The sequence below is a fragment of the Centroberyx affinis genome, unplaced genomic scaffold, assembly GCF_046629955.1.
Source record: "Centroberyx affinis isolate AG114_WGS23_722 - 3 ecotype Tasmania unplaced genomic scaffold, CSIRO-AGI_Caff_v1 ptg005386l_1, whole genome shotgun sequence".
NCBI classification, from domain to species: domain Eukaryota; kingdom Metazoa; phylum Chordata; class Actinopteri; order Beryciformes; family Berycidae; genus Centroberyx; species Centroberyx affinis.
Window position 1 is genome coordinate 131,900 of NW_027282693.1, and position 16,375 is coordinate 148,274.

Consider the following 16,375-nt stretch of genomic DNA (forward strand, 5'->3'; position numbering starts at 1 on the left):
TTTTACTATTTTCCACATTTTAGAATAACAGTAAAGACATCAAAACTATGAAATAACACAAATGGAATTATGCAGTGACCAAAAAAGTGTTAAACAAATCCAAACAATCTTATATTTTAGATTCTTTAAAGTAGCTGCCCTTTGCCTTGATGGAAAGGCAAAGGCTTTGTAAAGAAATTCATACATAGGATCAACTTTACTGTTTATATTTGTCTAAGAAACTAACTTCAAGCATTTAAACATAAGCCTTTAGATCAAAATGGCTTTAAGAGAATGAAAAACATTCAATCAGGTGTGTCCAAACTTTTGACTGCATAGTGTATGAATGAAAAGTATTAGAAAAAGTATGGATTACATCATTAAGAGGGTGTGCAAAAAATAGCGTGACTATGTACCATATGAAAACTGAAAACTGAAAATAGGCAATATGTGGAAATCTTTAGAAATATCAATATATATGCAATTTAACAAATGAGAAGGATGTGAGAGTATGGAGAAAACAAAGGCCATACATATCTACAGAAAAGTGTCTAAGCGTGTTGTAAAAGGACGCTGGGTGGGAATGGGAATGCAAATTGAATGCGTAAATGCGTAGATTAGAAGCAAACCTTTTGTGAAAGTACGATTCCAATGGGTTGCTGTGACCTCAACTGAATTAAACTAGCTCATTAACTAAGTAACATCAAAAGAGCACTGCGGCATCTCGAGAAAGCAGAGGAAGAAAATCATTGCTGGTGTTAACGGGATCGCCGGCAGTCCTTTTTACCTGAAGCCTTATAGAGCTCCTTCAGATGTCCCTCTGGAAGACGGATCTGATGGACGGTCAGATCCACCGTCCCGCCGCCGCAGTCCACCACCACGTAACGGTCACCTACACACAAACGCAACAAGAACGTCACAGAACGTGCAGTGAGCTCGGGATCATGCTTTCCAAAAAATGTAACAGGATATGAGTGAGGTTACAGCATCCTTCCCAGTAGAATTCCTGGCTCTGACATCCGACTACTGGCGCTTATCGAACGAAAACACTGCTGCTGTTTTTAGGAGCGTGCTCGAGGGAGGCTTGACGCGACTCGTTGTGACACAATACCCTAGAAACGACTCTTCAACCAGGCCAGAGAGGGTACTGGCGACCTAGATTCTCTATCGTTGAGGTTTTCGACGGCACAGAGGCGAAGCAGTGGAAAGAAGACAAATGGGATGAGGGAGGGACTGGAACTCAGTGGGTTAGGTTTTGTTTTTGGGGGAAGGCAAGATGGTGGAGGCCAATTGATGGACAATTTCACAATATTTCCAGGACATTTTGAACATTTCTTTACAACCGCCCAACTCCAACTCTTCCCTAGGTGATTCTTCAATGAAGTTAACTTTTCTACAAGATGGCTTAATGGGGACAAAAGTGTAATGGGTTTGACTTGCATTGTGCTGGCATCAGAGTAACATTGACCAACAGGTTAAAAAATAAGTAATCGATTCATATATTTGTACCATAGTTTACATCTTAAGGCAAGGCACCACAGGTGGATGGAGAAAACTATGTGTATGGCAAAATTTCACTATTTTTTGGCCCATAAAATAGAAATGACAAAATATATCCTGTGTAAATTATCAGCTAACTAAATTTGGTGGCCATATCCACAAGTTAAGCTGAAAAAAAAAAGTATTTTGCATACAGGGAATGTCATTTTGAGAGAAGGGCCTTTTTTTTTAAGCTAATTTAGTGCTTGGTGGACTTGACCCAGCTGGTGTAAAAACATAGAAATTCACTATTAATAGTTGTTTTTGATGATTGTTTGGTGTATGTTGTGAAACCGCAGTAGTTACAGAAGCAAAATATAACATCTCAAACTTCACCAACCCAGCCAAAATCACCATTTTCACCTTTGGCGCCTTGCCTTAAACGTAAAAATTCACTCAAAAATATCTTTGTCATGTCATCCCCCTCTCTCTCTCTGTTGTTTCTGCCTCTTTCTACTGTGAACTATATAATAAATGCGAATGGCAAAAAAAAAAAACCCAAAAAAAACCAAATACATCTAGTATGACAGTTGGCAGCATAAGAAACAGCAAGAGCAGTTACCCTACAGGAAGAGGAAAAAGGAAGGCGAAACAGAGGAGTAAAAGAAGAGAAAGACTCTACCTTCTTCCAGCTCCGACCAAAGCTCCCCTATGACATTTTCCACCAAAAAGGTGCGGCTCTGCCGGTTGCGCCGAACATGCTCCTTAGCTGGTTATTGACAGAGAGAGAATGTCCTTGTGAGTGTGATGAAGGGCTGAAGCGCTGCTGTGTGAAGCAGTGTGGGTCATATCATGTAAAGCAAGCAGCAGGCTGATAGGGCTACATGGTGCTCCACGTGTGTCCACACTGCGAGCAACACATCGACAAGTCACTGAAGTCCTCATTTCCTATAGACCCTGACGAAGGCTATTGCGGCTGAAAGACGCTGGTTTCTAATATTAAAGCTTGGTCATCTATTTTTTAAGAGTAGCTGAATTCTTTTCATGTCTTTGGTTTGTTCTGATTAAAGGTTGTGATAGATTTCTTGATGAGTTCAAGGCAACACACACATCACTTGCTTTGTCTCTTTTGTGGTGCAGGGAATCAATTACCCCGAAGATCCAATTCCAAAGAAAAAAAGTCAATTCCCGCACACAATTATCACCTCTGCATTGATTTATTAAAAAGAGTCGACGTTTCGGTCACAAGGACCTTTCTCAAGACATCTAGATGTCTTGTCCTTGTGACTGAAATGTCGACTCTTTTTAATAAATCAATGCAGAGGTGATACGTGTGTGTGGGAATTTATTTTTTTTCTTTGGAATGTGGTAGATTTCTTGCCCTCTATAGAGCTGAGTAACCAAGGAAACTCCAAGCCAATATGTGGACGGTCAACAAGCTTGTCGCCAGAACTTCTCATCGTCATCGGCTATCAACAGCCAATCAGATTTCCGTGCTTCCTTGTCTCCTGACCAACGTGTTTTGTTTCATGAATAGTTTTGCCTGGCAAGTGCAAAATAGAACTCATTCAAAGCTTCCCAGTTCTCTACAGCTTTTATTTGACTAGACTACAGGAATAAACTCAAAAACAAAGCTTGGAGAACAGTTACATCCATTGTTGGGGACAATGGTAAGCTCATAAGAAATGTTATTGAGTTTCTTCTATTTTCTATTAAAGCTACCTAATTGGTGCTTGCCTGTGCAATCGAAGCCTCTTTCAATCGGTCAGAATAGAGCGACACATCAACCAAGTTGCTCACAGTGTGTACAAGCAGTCAGAGTGGTGGGTTTAGGGTCGTAATGCAGAACAGCAAGACTCTAAAACAGGCCATTTAGTGTACTGGCAGGTGCTGCCACTGTGAACATTCAAGAACCTACCCTATAATATTTCTTACATTTGTAAATCTGTGCAGAAATTTCTTTTTTTTAGTCCCATTGAGATTATGAATCTCTTTTTCAAGGGAGACCTTGCCAAAAAGGCAACATCAAGACAAACATCAAAGTTGCAGACCAACAACATACAACAATTTGCAAAGTCAGAATACAGTCAAATCCACATAAAGAGCAACATAAAACAGTGTATAAAATCAAAATGCAATAAAAAAAAATCACATAGGGACAGCAAAGTAGAAATCTTCTGTATAAGTGCTCCAAAGTCCACTCAACCCAGCAGGTTCACAGGATCAAACCCTTTTGAAATTGTGACAAAACAAATCACTGCTTATTCAGTCTCTTACAGCTTAAAATCATTTTGAGTTCCATGAAGAGATCTGGGATCTTTTGGCATTTTGATTGGACAATGGCAAATGGAAATGTCAGCACTGATCTTGCGATTGAAGCAGACTGAAGAAACAGAATACAGCTATAGGCCTACCTGCACTAAAACCCAAGCAATATAAAAGCATTTATTAATAACCCCTAATCTAACCCCTCTAGTACCTGAAAAGATGGGTGGACCTATTGTTATGATTACGGTATTTTGAACGGACATTGTTCACTGGTGTTTAAGTGGAGGAAGATGCTACATCCCGAGACGTATAGGAACAGACTGTGTGGCATCGCAGTGGCTGAGGTCCACATTACATATAAATGGTAAATACATATTTTCTTGTTTGTGCAGTGATATTGACACAAATAACTTTCTAAGGCAATGTAAAAGGTCAGATTTCCTCTTGACAGGGGCCGAAAATTGGTCAGATCCAATGCATCAGACTAACTTAAAAAAAAAAAACACAATTCCTGACATATTTTTCAGTAGCAATCGTGAAGAAAGTATTAGATGATCGTTTTGATTTGCAGTAGCTAGCATGTTTGTGAGGCAAGTGGCACTTTGCAATAACGTCACCTTAACATCACCTTCCTTCCTTTGATTGGTCAGGAATTACACTGGGGCAATCCAATCACGGCTCATGTGCCCGCCTCTGTCCTAATGTCAGAGAAAGCCCCTAGATGGACAATTCCACCTGACTTGCGGAGCGGCAGAAAATTCAAACGAACGAACCCGAAGAATTACGAATGTAAACACAGGCGGAGGACTGGGGCCGGTTCCGGGGGATTTGAACTACAACCTCCAGGTCACAAGTCCGCTTATATAACCTCTAGGACCGTGACGACGTGTGACTTCATATTTACTGACTAACAGCAGGAAGACATGGTTGTAGTGAGCATGACTGCATCGACAAAGATGTCAGATGGACATTTCCTCCTACACTGAGGAAACAATGCAGAGACGGAAAGAGGACTTTCCGACTGTCGTTAGCGTTGGGGAGGGCATGAGAGAGGTCAACATTACGTCAGTCGAACGCTCCAGCAACATTAACCATCCAAGAAATAATTGAAGGATCATTTGCAATGGAGCAGTTTAGTTCTGACATGTTTTTATGTAAAATCTGAACCTGATATATACTGAGTTGTGTACTTAAATCTTATTTGATTGCAAAGGTCTAAAAATAGTTACCACCTTACAGTAAATTTTAACATCAAGCAATATGTCATTTTGTAAAAGGAGCCATTAAATGGTGTATATATCATTTTGCAATGAAACATTTTTGGTAGAGGTTGCTTGGGTGGGAATGGCCGTTGTGGAAATGTTAGTGTCAGGTGGAAACAGCAACAGTAGGGTTGAAAGTTGAGTTTTCCTGTTGAATTCCCTCATAACACCAAAAGACCTCAGTTGGAAAAAAGTCTTGTAACATCCTGAAACATCACTGGACATGGAGGGAGGGAGTTTGACTCATGTCCTCACTTTGAAATTGGGCATGGCAGAGAACTAGGAACCTTTTGATGATTCATTGTAGAGTAGGTTGTATTTGAAACATTTTCACATTTTGCTCATGTAGCATGCCACGGTGTTCATTTCAGCTGGAAAACAGTCTAAATTCTCTGGTTTCTGGCTGTAGGAGAGTGTTATGGCTGTTCACAAACTGATTGGGTTGTCTTGGATTGTTGGAATAACATTGACCTACAACAACCTGAATCTGAAAATGGAGTATTCAAACATCTTTGCAGGTGATAGGACTGCATCATGTCACCTCTTAAAAGTCAAGGAATTTTCAGAGTCACTTCAAATTTGAGAAGAATTGACTGCAACACCACTCAATTTAAGAAATAATATACTTATTGCTATGGTTTAAGACAGTAAAACAAGACTACTGGACTAAGCCTTATACCTGGGATGTCATGTAAAATCTGGAAAAGCTACACAGAGAATGAATAGACCTTTAATACAAATTACCATTACAGCACCTAGGGGTAGTTTCTGAGGACAATGGTATATTTTCTGGCTGTTTTCGTTTAAAAACTTTGAGTCCACAAAATCAACCTTTCATTCATTATCTTAGGTTGAGATCAAAGGTTCAGGTTTATGTTCTCTTGTTGCTAGCTTTGGGAGAGACTTAACATATATCAATTCTTAAATTCAGCATTCAAACATCTTTGCCTGTCTAAAAAGCTGTCCTCACACTCCTTACTCTGTGCCTAAAGCTGCGTCTTCCAATCAGTGTACAGCTAAAACAGGTCATTACCAAGTCTGCAAAGTGAAAACATAAGATGGCATTTGCTTTAAAAACATGCTCATAGCCTGTAGCTCTAGTTGGACGTCTGGTTAACATGGAAGGGGGGTAATTAGCAGAGCAGTGTTTGCTTTCATCTCATGTCTATAAGGCAAAACCAATCCATTAAGTAAGGCTGTTGGTATACAGCTAGGGGAAGCGTCCAGTGTTAACAGCAACAGTAATTTCTCTCTCCTACAGTTACAACAAGAGTTAGACCTATATGTCGGTTTGCCGATACTAGGCTTGGGCCGATATTCAATATTATCGCACATCGAGGTAATTTGTGAATATGGTGATATTCACAAACACACTTTTCGATTGTTGGCGAACCAAATCTAAACATTTTATATTTTAGTTCAGCCCGTTATGATGTCACGGGACTTTTCTATTAGGGCTGAACGATTTTGAAAAAATATCTAATTGCGATTATTTTGACTGATATTGCAATTGCGATATTAGAGGGAATGATCATTTTTACATCATTATTCTTATTTTCATTAAAAAACGTATTAAAATGATTATGGTGTGATTTTTGCGGGGATCTGTACCAAACAAAGATGTTTTCTGAAGTCTGTAGAATATGATGTGTAGGCCAGGACATCTCTGCAGCACCACAATATTTCATTTAAAATGGTATTTTGACACACATTTCGCCTTAAACAAATATTGCGCCTCCTGCGATTTGAAAATTGCAGTAGGCCATATTGCGAGTTCGAAAAATTTAGATTAATTGTTCAGCCCTATTTTCTATATTTTGCTATCTCCACTTTCTCTCAACAGTACTGCAATCTATAGTCTGCCCCGGCCTGAGGGAGAGGTCACCAAACCTTTAGCAACCCCACTCTGCTGTCCACTACAATGTATTTGATACCTTGAGGGGAGCCAGACAGGTATTCAGGCCCATCTGAATCCTATGATCTATTGCAAAAACGTAAATCCTATGAGCTACTGAACCAAAAGAAAAAAAAAAATCAATTTCCATTCAAGGTCAAGTCTGTTTTGTCTCTGAATGTGTAGAAGCGGTTGCCTGGTTTGAACCTGTGGCACCTTAGATATATGGCATTTAATTTCTGAAAGGGCACAGGGAAATGTGACAATTGTCAGACACATTTCCCCACACATGAGATCAATGCATCTATTGAACTGTGTGTTGTTGCAATGTCTCAGAGATGTGAATGTCTTAATACATCTTTTGAATCTGTGAGTGCACACATGTCCATAAGACTCACAAGAAAGTGCTTTTCCAAGGAAGCACCTTGAAGTGCTTTTGAAAAGAGGTAACACATTCACATTTCAGGAGACAAAATAGAAATAATGAATGCACTTTATCTTTTGTAAACGGAAATTTTAAGCAAGGTTATATTGCTTTTCAAATGGCTGCCTGTTTTGGATGAACAAAAATTCACCTATATTGGCTGCATTGTGTGGGGGCCTTTTGCCTCGCTAGGACCTCAGCGCAATAAGCAAATGGTATTGAGCCAATGTTTGATGCCTTCAATGCCTATCTCGACAAAGAGCTGTTCAACCTGGGCCTTAGAAAAGAACAAATAAGTTCTTTCTGCATGCAAGTGAATGCTGAATTGTGGTGGATCTCCACAGAGCAGATGAGAGGCGCGACTGAAAGCAACAGCCTTCTCAATCTTCACTTTAGAAGACCGATAATAATAATAAATAATCTCTGGCCCAAATAAAATTGAAGGAGACATGGAAAAAAAGGAGGGGTGAGATGGGTAAGTGATTTGCTGTTGCTGCTTCACATGCCGGCGAGTTCAGAATGGACAGTTTCAGTTTCAGAAGCATCTCTTTTTCTATTGTATTAGCATTGCCAAAAATGTATGCTTTCTCAATTACAATAATAATGCTAATATTGACATTACAACTGTTCCATTAATGTCATAAACCATTAACATAATAACAATTTGCAACTCATACTGTAATAACCCTGTTAACATAATAACATTCCCATTAATGTAATAAACCTTACTTAATATGAATATACTAACGTATTTCCTATTAACATAATAATTATTACATCATTGGGTTTTATTACATTAACAAGAAGGTTGAAATTTTGCAATGACTGCTAAAGACCTTTTCCATTGTGAATGCAACTGGATTATCAGTTGAGTTACTACATTTTTGAAAACTGAAAATGTAAACTTCCTCAATAATGGTAACTTTTAATAATTAACGAGAAATATTACATTAGCAGGATTATTACACATTGTTATGACGTTAACGTTTATTACGTTAATGGGAAGTTATTACATTAGTAGTAGTAACAATTGATAATTCTGTTAGGATAATAATGATAATTTGTATTACTGTACTCGTGATAAAAATGAATTGGTATAAACAATTCATTTGCCTGTTATCAATCAAGATACTTGACATTTTTGCATAGCAATATATCTGAAGACGATTGTGGAATATTTTATGAAAAAGAAGCAAAAGCAAGGTGAAATGTGATATTAGGGAGTGAATAAGAAGTGGTGATTCCTTTGACTCCCATGCATTTGGTGTCTGAATTGAAATTGAAAGTTTACCATGACCTGGGGAAACTATCCAACAACCAACATTCAAAAGGAGGGAAAACAGTGTGTTAACATGTCAACATAAATACTGCAGTCAAAAGTCCTGACAGAGAAATTGTAAAATACAGACAAGTTACTGAAACACTCGATGATCGATGTGACAAACTCAAAACATAAATATGAGCACTTTGCAAACTATGCACTATTATTCCTGTAGTATGAGCTGTAGTTGCATTAAGCTGCTCAAGACAAGCGTAATGGTGTGAATGATTTTAAATTAGTGATCAATGAAGCGTGAGATTGGTGGTGAAACATATTTTGTATGAAAGCGTTATTATGGTATGAGAAGAGTAAACTAGCATAATTTAACATCAATCTGGAGTGGGCGGGGCCTACCCTGGGTCATCCCTGCCCCTACGTTCTCAGTGGGGTTGAAGCCGTTCTGGGTGGTCCGGCTGCCCAAGTCGATCATCTGGTGGAGGCGGAGTTTACGGCAATAGATTGAAGCCGCCTCGGGTTCCAAGGCGATGATCAGCTGCTCTGGGTTTTCACGGGAAACCAGGCCAGACTAACCGAGGGCAGAGCACAAACAGGAAATAGAGACAGGGATATTTAGAGTGACTTCAAGTCTTAAAGGAATACAGTGAGCTTTTGCTAGGTTGGCCAGTTGGTCAACTTAGCTGTTAGGTGATGCGAACACAGACACCAAAATCAACCATGTGTCTTTGATAGATCATTGGCCCCAGTGCTCCATGCTAACACATTAGCATACACTATGTTGAGTGATAGTAGGCTCCATGCTAACACTTTAGCATAGTGTTAGCACAGTGTATGCTAAAGTGTTAGCATGGAGCCTACTATCACTGAACATAGCGTATGCTAAAGTGTTAGCATGGGGCCTACTATCACTCAACATAGTGTATGCTAAAGTGTTAGCATGGAGCCTACTATCACTCTACACATTTATGCTAAAGTGTTAGCATGGGGCCTACTGTCACTCTACACAGTTTATGCTAAAGTGTTAGCATGGAGCCTACTGTCACTCTACACATTTATGCTAAAGTGTTAGCATGGGGCCTACTGTCACTCTACACAGTTTATGCTAAAGTGTTAGCATGGGGCCTACTATCACTCAATATAGTGTATGCTAAAGTGTTAGCATGGAGCCTACTATCACTCAATATAGTGTATGCTAAAGTGTTAGCATGGAGCACCAGAGCTAAGGATCTACCGGGGACCCGTGGATGATTTTGGTGTCTCTGTTCTCAACAGTTAACGGCTAAATTGACCAGCGGAACAATCTACCAAAATCTACAAATTAATTGGGAACACCACACAATTTAAGAAATATTAGGCTACATGTTAGAATTATTTTCTAGAACAGTCAAATGCAATGCAAAGGCAATTTTTCCAACATCAACAACTTGCTTCATAAATCTGTGATAACATCAACATATAAATTCTGGAGAATGAACAGAGAAAGATGGTAAAGGTGAGCACCAAGGGGCAGTTTCTGAAGATAATGATATATTTTCCTGTTCAAAGATGATAATACAACCATAGCATCCAGTTTATTTAGGTGTAAAAATCCACACAAACATGCATTCAATCATTCTTTTAATCGTTGTCCAGGTAGCAGGTTCAGACTACAGGTTGGAGTCTTACTTTTGTAGTTTCTGGTTATGTTTTTTCTGCTTAATGTAATGAAATCTTATCTATTTGTTTAAAACAAGATATTTTCAAATTCTGTCATTGACATTGCTGGTGAAACAGAAAGTGACTTTGTTCCTTGTGACATACAGTACTGTGCAAAAGTCTTAGGCATATGTCAAAGAAATCCATAAAGCGAAGATGCTTTCGAAACTAATGAAATGAAAAGGTTCTGAATATCAAAAATTTACAATAAACAGCAGTCTACTGACACACTAATGCAGAAAACAAATACAATATCTAAGACTTCTAAGAAATTTATATAAAAAGACAAGACTTTTGCACAGTACTGTATATCCTAATAAACCTTGATTTACACTTGAATTTATGTGGTAATCAGAAAAATACTGCACATCTCTCTATCATTACAATACAACATATGTCACGAGAACCACAGACAACCATAATTTGATGTATTACTAAATGACTAATAGGTTTTGGAGGAGTATGAGACACGGATCCAACAGGATATTGCAGCAGTTTTAAATCATATTCCACCAATATAAATAGTCGAAATCCCAGATTTCTTAGATGACCAGCCGTTGTTGGGCCAGAACGCCCCTAAATAACAATCACATCAAATGAAGAGCTATTGCTGTTTGGATTTGTGATGAGATGGAAGGAGGGGGAGAGCGGTAACATAAAAAGAGAGAAGGGATAGAGAGGGCAGAAGGAAAGGGCTGTGGATTGCGTCATGGCCCCTGGAGAACTATAACATGATGTGGTCAGAGGAGGAGGAGGAGGAGTGGTTACAGGGTGGGCCGCCGTTCAATCACTCCCTCCCTCCGTCCGCCGTGAATAGCCTATCGAATGATCCAGACTGCCTCATGCTGAGTCACTGTGGATGCCCGGCGTCCCTCCCTCCCTCCCTCCCTCTACCTCCTCTCACTATGTCTCTCTCTCTCTTAATCCCCTCCTCCCTCTATCCCTCTCTCTCTCCACCCATCCCTGCCTTTAGTCCCACTGCAGATATCAGGTGACCAGGCCGACTAAATGCCCTTATCCTCCTCTCTGTTCCTAGCCTCCTCCAGTTCTCTCTCTCTCTCTCTCTCTCTCTCTCTCTCTCTCATGCACACCAGGGATGTGATCAGGGCAAACGCAGGATATAATTGGGGGGGGAAGACAGCAGGGAAACATGAAAGTAAATTGGAGATGACTCAGAGATCAGATGAACAGGCTATCTGCAGATTTCAGAAAGCCAAATTGAAGACTCTGGAAGACCGTTTAAAAGCCGCCTGCAACTGAAATTTAAGTGAATTTAAAAAAACAAAACACAACAATGAAACTATATATGGAAACTATAAATTGTGTTTGGTAAAGCAGATAGGATGCATTTTGTACTATTAACTTTGTTCTGTATTTATCTAACATTGGACATGCAGTATAAAGAAACTGGTCATTGCATGGTGAAAAAAATAAGACCTCTACTGGATTTAAGATATTTTAATATATTTTAAGGCCTTAAATTTAAGTAGTAACAGTAAGTATGTTGTTTTCCGCCAATGATCCAGTTCCCCTTTGGGCCAATCAGGAACGAGTTATACAAATGTGGAAAAAGGTCAAAGTTTTTTGTAACAACGCAAATACATTTTGAGCCATTTGCATTCTTTTAGGCCTTTGTGGCGCCCCGTATGGGTCGATTACACAAATGATGATAATGATGATAAGCAAACGAAAAAAAAGCCTTATGGGTGAAATTCAAAATGGCGGAAAAGTCAGTATATAGGGCGGATATTGATGTCTTGGAAGAGAACTTGTGGAGCGAGGGTAGGATGTGTGCACCAGATTTCATGTTAAAATCTGTCAAAAAATATGGTGTGTGATGGGTGGCTGAACAAATGACAGAAGCAGAACCCCCCCCCCCCCCCCCCCACACACACACACACAGTGGTTCCCCCCTCCGCATCACATCTGTCCTCTGCCTCTCCCCCCCCCCCCCCCCCCCCCCTTTGTTCACTGCAGAGATGTGAGGCGGACAGCCACACCCAAGTGACCAACACACACTAATGGACTGGAGAGCCTTGGCACACACTGTACTTGTGAGGACCTTCCATTGGCTACATTCCATTCTTTAACCCCTATCCCTAACCTTAACCATGACGAATGGGGGGGGGGGGGGGGAATATGGAGCAGTGTCTGTTCACAATTACACAGATTGTCCCAAGGGGAGCGCTACAATTACAGGTCCAAATTAAAGGAACAGTCAAGCCCAAAATGAAATTGTGGTCGTTATCTAGTCACCCTCATGTCAGTCGAAACACCGGTGAAGTAGCAGCTGATGAGGAGCGCATGAAGGCAGCAAGACTCTTCCACCAGTTGGCCGTAGGACGACCAGAGCTTTGTGAGTGCGGGAGATCTTGCAGATAATGAGGTAAACATTGAACTTGATGACCCGCAGTGCAATCGTTTGGCTGCAAAACACTTTGGATTATGCTGCACAAGATGTTTAGAGTCATTTCATGGAGTTCCTTTTTGGAGTTCCTATCTGGAACTCCCAAAGCAGTGATTCTCAATCTTTTTCATATCAAGGATCCCTAATCTAGTCCACATTCGAGCCACGGATCCCCATTTGATGAGATTTTGTCTCTCGGACCCAAATCTGAGAATATTTTTATTGTTGATTATTGATTTTGTCCAGAATTCTGTGACTATCTGTATTGCAGGTAGAAAGATAACAGTGAAACTAAGATCAAAATAGTCATTCTTCTACAATCTCTAATTATGCTAACTTCTTGTGGTGAAGTTTAATAATTCATCAATTTGCCGGGGAATTTGCTGGAACCTCCTCAAGGACCCCTGGTGGTCCCCGGACCCCACGTTGAGAACCACCGATCTAGATCCAAGACCCAGGACGTGGCCACTTCAAGTTGTCTTGGAGAAGGCTGACATGGAGCTGCTCTAGCTAACTCGCTGTGTCGTAAGTATTCCAACTGATCGGGTGAGTAGATGATGAGCGCATTTTCATTTTTCCTATTCCTTTAAAAAAAAAAAAAAATGTAATAACCAGTCATGCCTCCCACACCGCAAGAAGAATATGAAACTTGCGGCACATATCCAGCTATCCTGGCTCAATAGACTTTCCTCCAGGACTATCAGTGTCCACCATACTGGACTTTTCACCATTTCTTGAAAACCAGTTTCCCCCCATAAGGCTTTTTCACCCATTGAGAGGGTGACTGCATTACCAGACAATGCAAATCTCCCTACATAATGTATTTTCATTGCTCCAGACTTGCAGCATTTTTTTCACATTTGTATAACTTGTTACATGTGTTGGCCCCAAGGGTAACTGCATTATTCGTGGGAGACGATATGTGTACTGTTGCCTTGTTCTGTTGCCGTCTGTATTCCATCTTCTCCACTCCCCCCTTCCTTCCCTTTCCCTTTCTTTCTCTATACAGATGATTTTTTTTTTTATTCCCTACCAGAGTCCCTCCCCACGTCCTCTACCACTGTCTGTAGGTCAGTGTGTGCGCACATAAATATGAGGGTTACGTATGACTGTGAGTCTTGATTACGGTGTGGCACTGCAGCCATGAGCATCCACCCTCCTCTCTCTCTCTCTCTCTCTCTCTCTCTATCTCTATGTCTCTCTCACTCTCTCTTCTCTCTCTGTGATCTCACCTGCAGTCTGCTCGTCTAACCGGGGCCTCTCCTACAGTAGAGCATCGTCTAAACACTCCAAGGATTTTCTGGCACTTTGATCAAACGTTGTTAGATATTAGTCAGTGCTGAAAGGAAAGTGGAAAGCCCCTAGAAAGGCAAAAATAGGCACGATGACGCAGGTAGGGGGCGGCAGGTAGACCGAACGGCCTCGAGATGCTGCTGTCGTTCATTTGAAATGACTTGCATCTTCCTTGAGTATACAAAAAATCAGATAGATGTGAACTTTGTTATTAAAATCCACTTTTAACGTCTCGGAAACGGAAAATTCTGCGTCCAAGTCCATCATTCAGCCGACTGCACAAGAGCTGTTCTCAGCATCCAAGACCAACGAAGACCAAATTTCAAAATAAGAGTGATACATTGACCAAACTTGTATATTAGGATAGATTAGATTAGACATTTTTATTAATCCCCAGTGGGGAAACTCATTTGCCACCAAATCAACTCATACAGACAACAAACAATATACATTGCATTCACAGTACACAACAAATAAATAACACCATAAAAAGCCATTTGAGACGTGATTAACAGCTGAAAGGTGCTATGGATCTAGACCAAGGTTATTATAGTTTTGCATTTTTCATTAGCTTTTATTTTTATTTCGTTTTGACTTTTTGTTTTCAATTTCAGTTTAGTTGTAATTAGTTTTTAAAGCGGGTTTGCTAGTTTAGTTTAGTTTTTATATTTTGAAAATGCTTAGTTTTAGTTTAGTTTTTATTAGTTTCAGTCTTTTTTTGTAATATGGGGTATGGGGCGAGATTCAAAAATTCAAAATACTAGGCTTATGTATGAAATAAATTGACAAAGACGAAAACTAAAGACATTTTCTCTATAATTTTAGTTTATTTTAGTTTTGTAAACACACAATACAGTTTCAGTTGTTATCGTTTTTTTTGTAAAGCCTCGTTCTTATTTTTATTTCAGTTAACGAAGATGTTTTTTCACACCCAGTTTTCGTTAACGATAATAACCTTGATCTAGACCACATCTAAAAGTGTTCATTAAAAAATCTGACCGCTGCTGGAGCAAAAGACCTTCTGAGTCGTTCAGTAGAACACTCAGGCATTACTAGTCGCTCACTGAGTGAGCTTCTGAGTCCGTTAAAAACACTGTGTAATGGATGGCCTTCAAAATACAGAACACTTTTTTTTCTCCAGTGACCTCAAGTGAGTCTGGGGTAAGGCCATTCACTGAGCCAGCCTTTCTGATCATCTTATTGATCCTGTTTTTATCATCCGCAGTGATGCCCCCCCCCCCCCCCCCCAGCAGAGCACACATAAAAGAGGACACTAGCGAAGATTCCCTGATAAAAAACATGAAGAAACCTCTTGCTAATATCAAAGGATCTAAGCTTCCTCAAGAAGAATAGTCTTGACTGAGCCTTCTTGAACACAACCTCAGGATTCTTTTTCCAGTTTAATTTACTGTCCAGGTAGACACCAAGATATTTGTAAGACTGCTGACCCTTAATTATCACTGGGAAGACCTCCTCCTTCTTCCTTCTGAAATCAATAATTAACTCTTTGCATGTTTGAGTTATGTCTGGTCTGTGTATCAATCTTACTTTGAAATTTGGTCTTTGGTTGGTTGACTGTGGATTTAGACACTGAGTTTTCTATTTCTGTGATGTTCAAAGTGGATTTTAACAACAAAACTGAACTTGTGAAAGTCTATTTTTTTCGTATCAGATCCGCTTCGTGACACACGGTACATGGTCAAGATTACCTCCTGGGCTAGGCAGGAGTTTGGAAGCAAGTGTGTGTGTGGGTCTGAGCCTACCTTATAGGCAGCCTCCCTCATGAACTGCTTGGCGGGCATTTTCCAGATGGCGGGCACGGTGATCACCCATCTCACGTCGTCGTTGTCGAAGTCGCTGCCCGTCTGGTCGCTCAGCTCCTGCGGGACGCAAACCCAGACGCGGCCGATCGGGTTATTCAGAAAACTCTTAGCGTGACCTCGTGGGCTCAGACCGTCGCGGTAGAGCGTTTTATTATTCATATGTTGTTTTTGCAGCACCGCTCACCTCATTCTGATCGTGTGCGTGTTTCTTATGGGAATCGTACAAACACAAAATACCACCTGCTCTAGTCAGACGGTATATTTGTAAATAAATGTTTTATGTGAAAATAAGTTTAAATATTAAAAATATGTCTGTCTGTTGGAAACACATGATTCTCAGACTGCTACCATCCTAAACCTGTGACTGTTACAATGTATTTACTTGAAATGATGAGTAATATCAGATTTTTTCTTAAATACTTTAGCTGTTTCCAGTGGTGGAAAGTAACTAAGTACATTTACTCGAATACTGTACTTAAGTACAATTTTGAGGTACTTGTACTTTACTTGAGTATTTCCATTTTATGCTACTTTATACTTCTACTCCACTACATTTCAGAGGGAAATATTGT

The 16,375-nt window shown here is 40.0% G+C and overlaps 1 protein-coding gene across 1 annotated transcript in view; it reads right to left on the reverse strand.

Moving 5' to 3' along the window:
• Nucleotides 1-16,375, reverse strand: part of hspa12a (heat shock protein 12A) — a 55,332-nt gene that overhangs the window by 5,479 nt on the left and 33,478 nt on the right. Inside the window, exons 6-9 of the mRNA XM_071546700.1 lie at nucleotides 15,744-15,860; nucleotides 8,982-9,153; nucleotides 2,141-2,227; nucleotides 767-871 (exon numbers count right to left, since the gene is read on the reverse strand). Of these exons, the coding sequence (XP_071402801.1) occupies nucleotides 767-871; nucleotides 2,141-2,227; nucleotides 8,982-9,153; nucleotides 15,744-15,860 (481 nt within the window). The remainder of the gene's footprint in view (nucleotides 1-766; nucleotides 872-2,140; nucleotides 2,228-8,981; nucleotides 9,154-15,743; nucleotides 15,861-16,375) is intronic.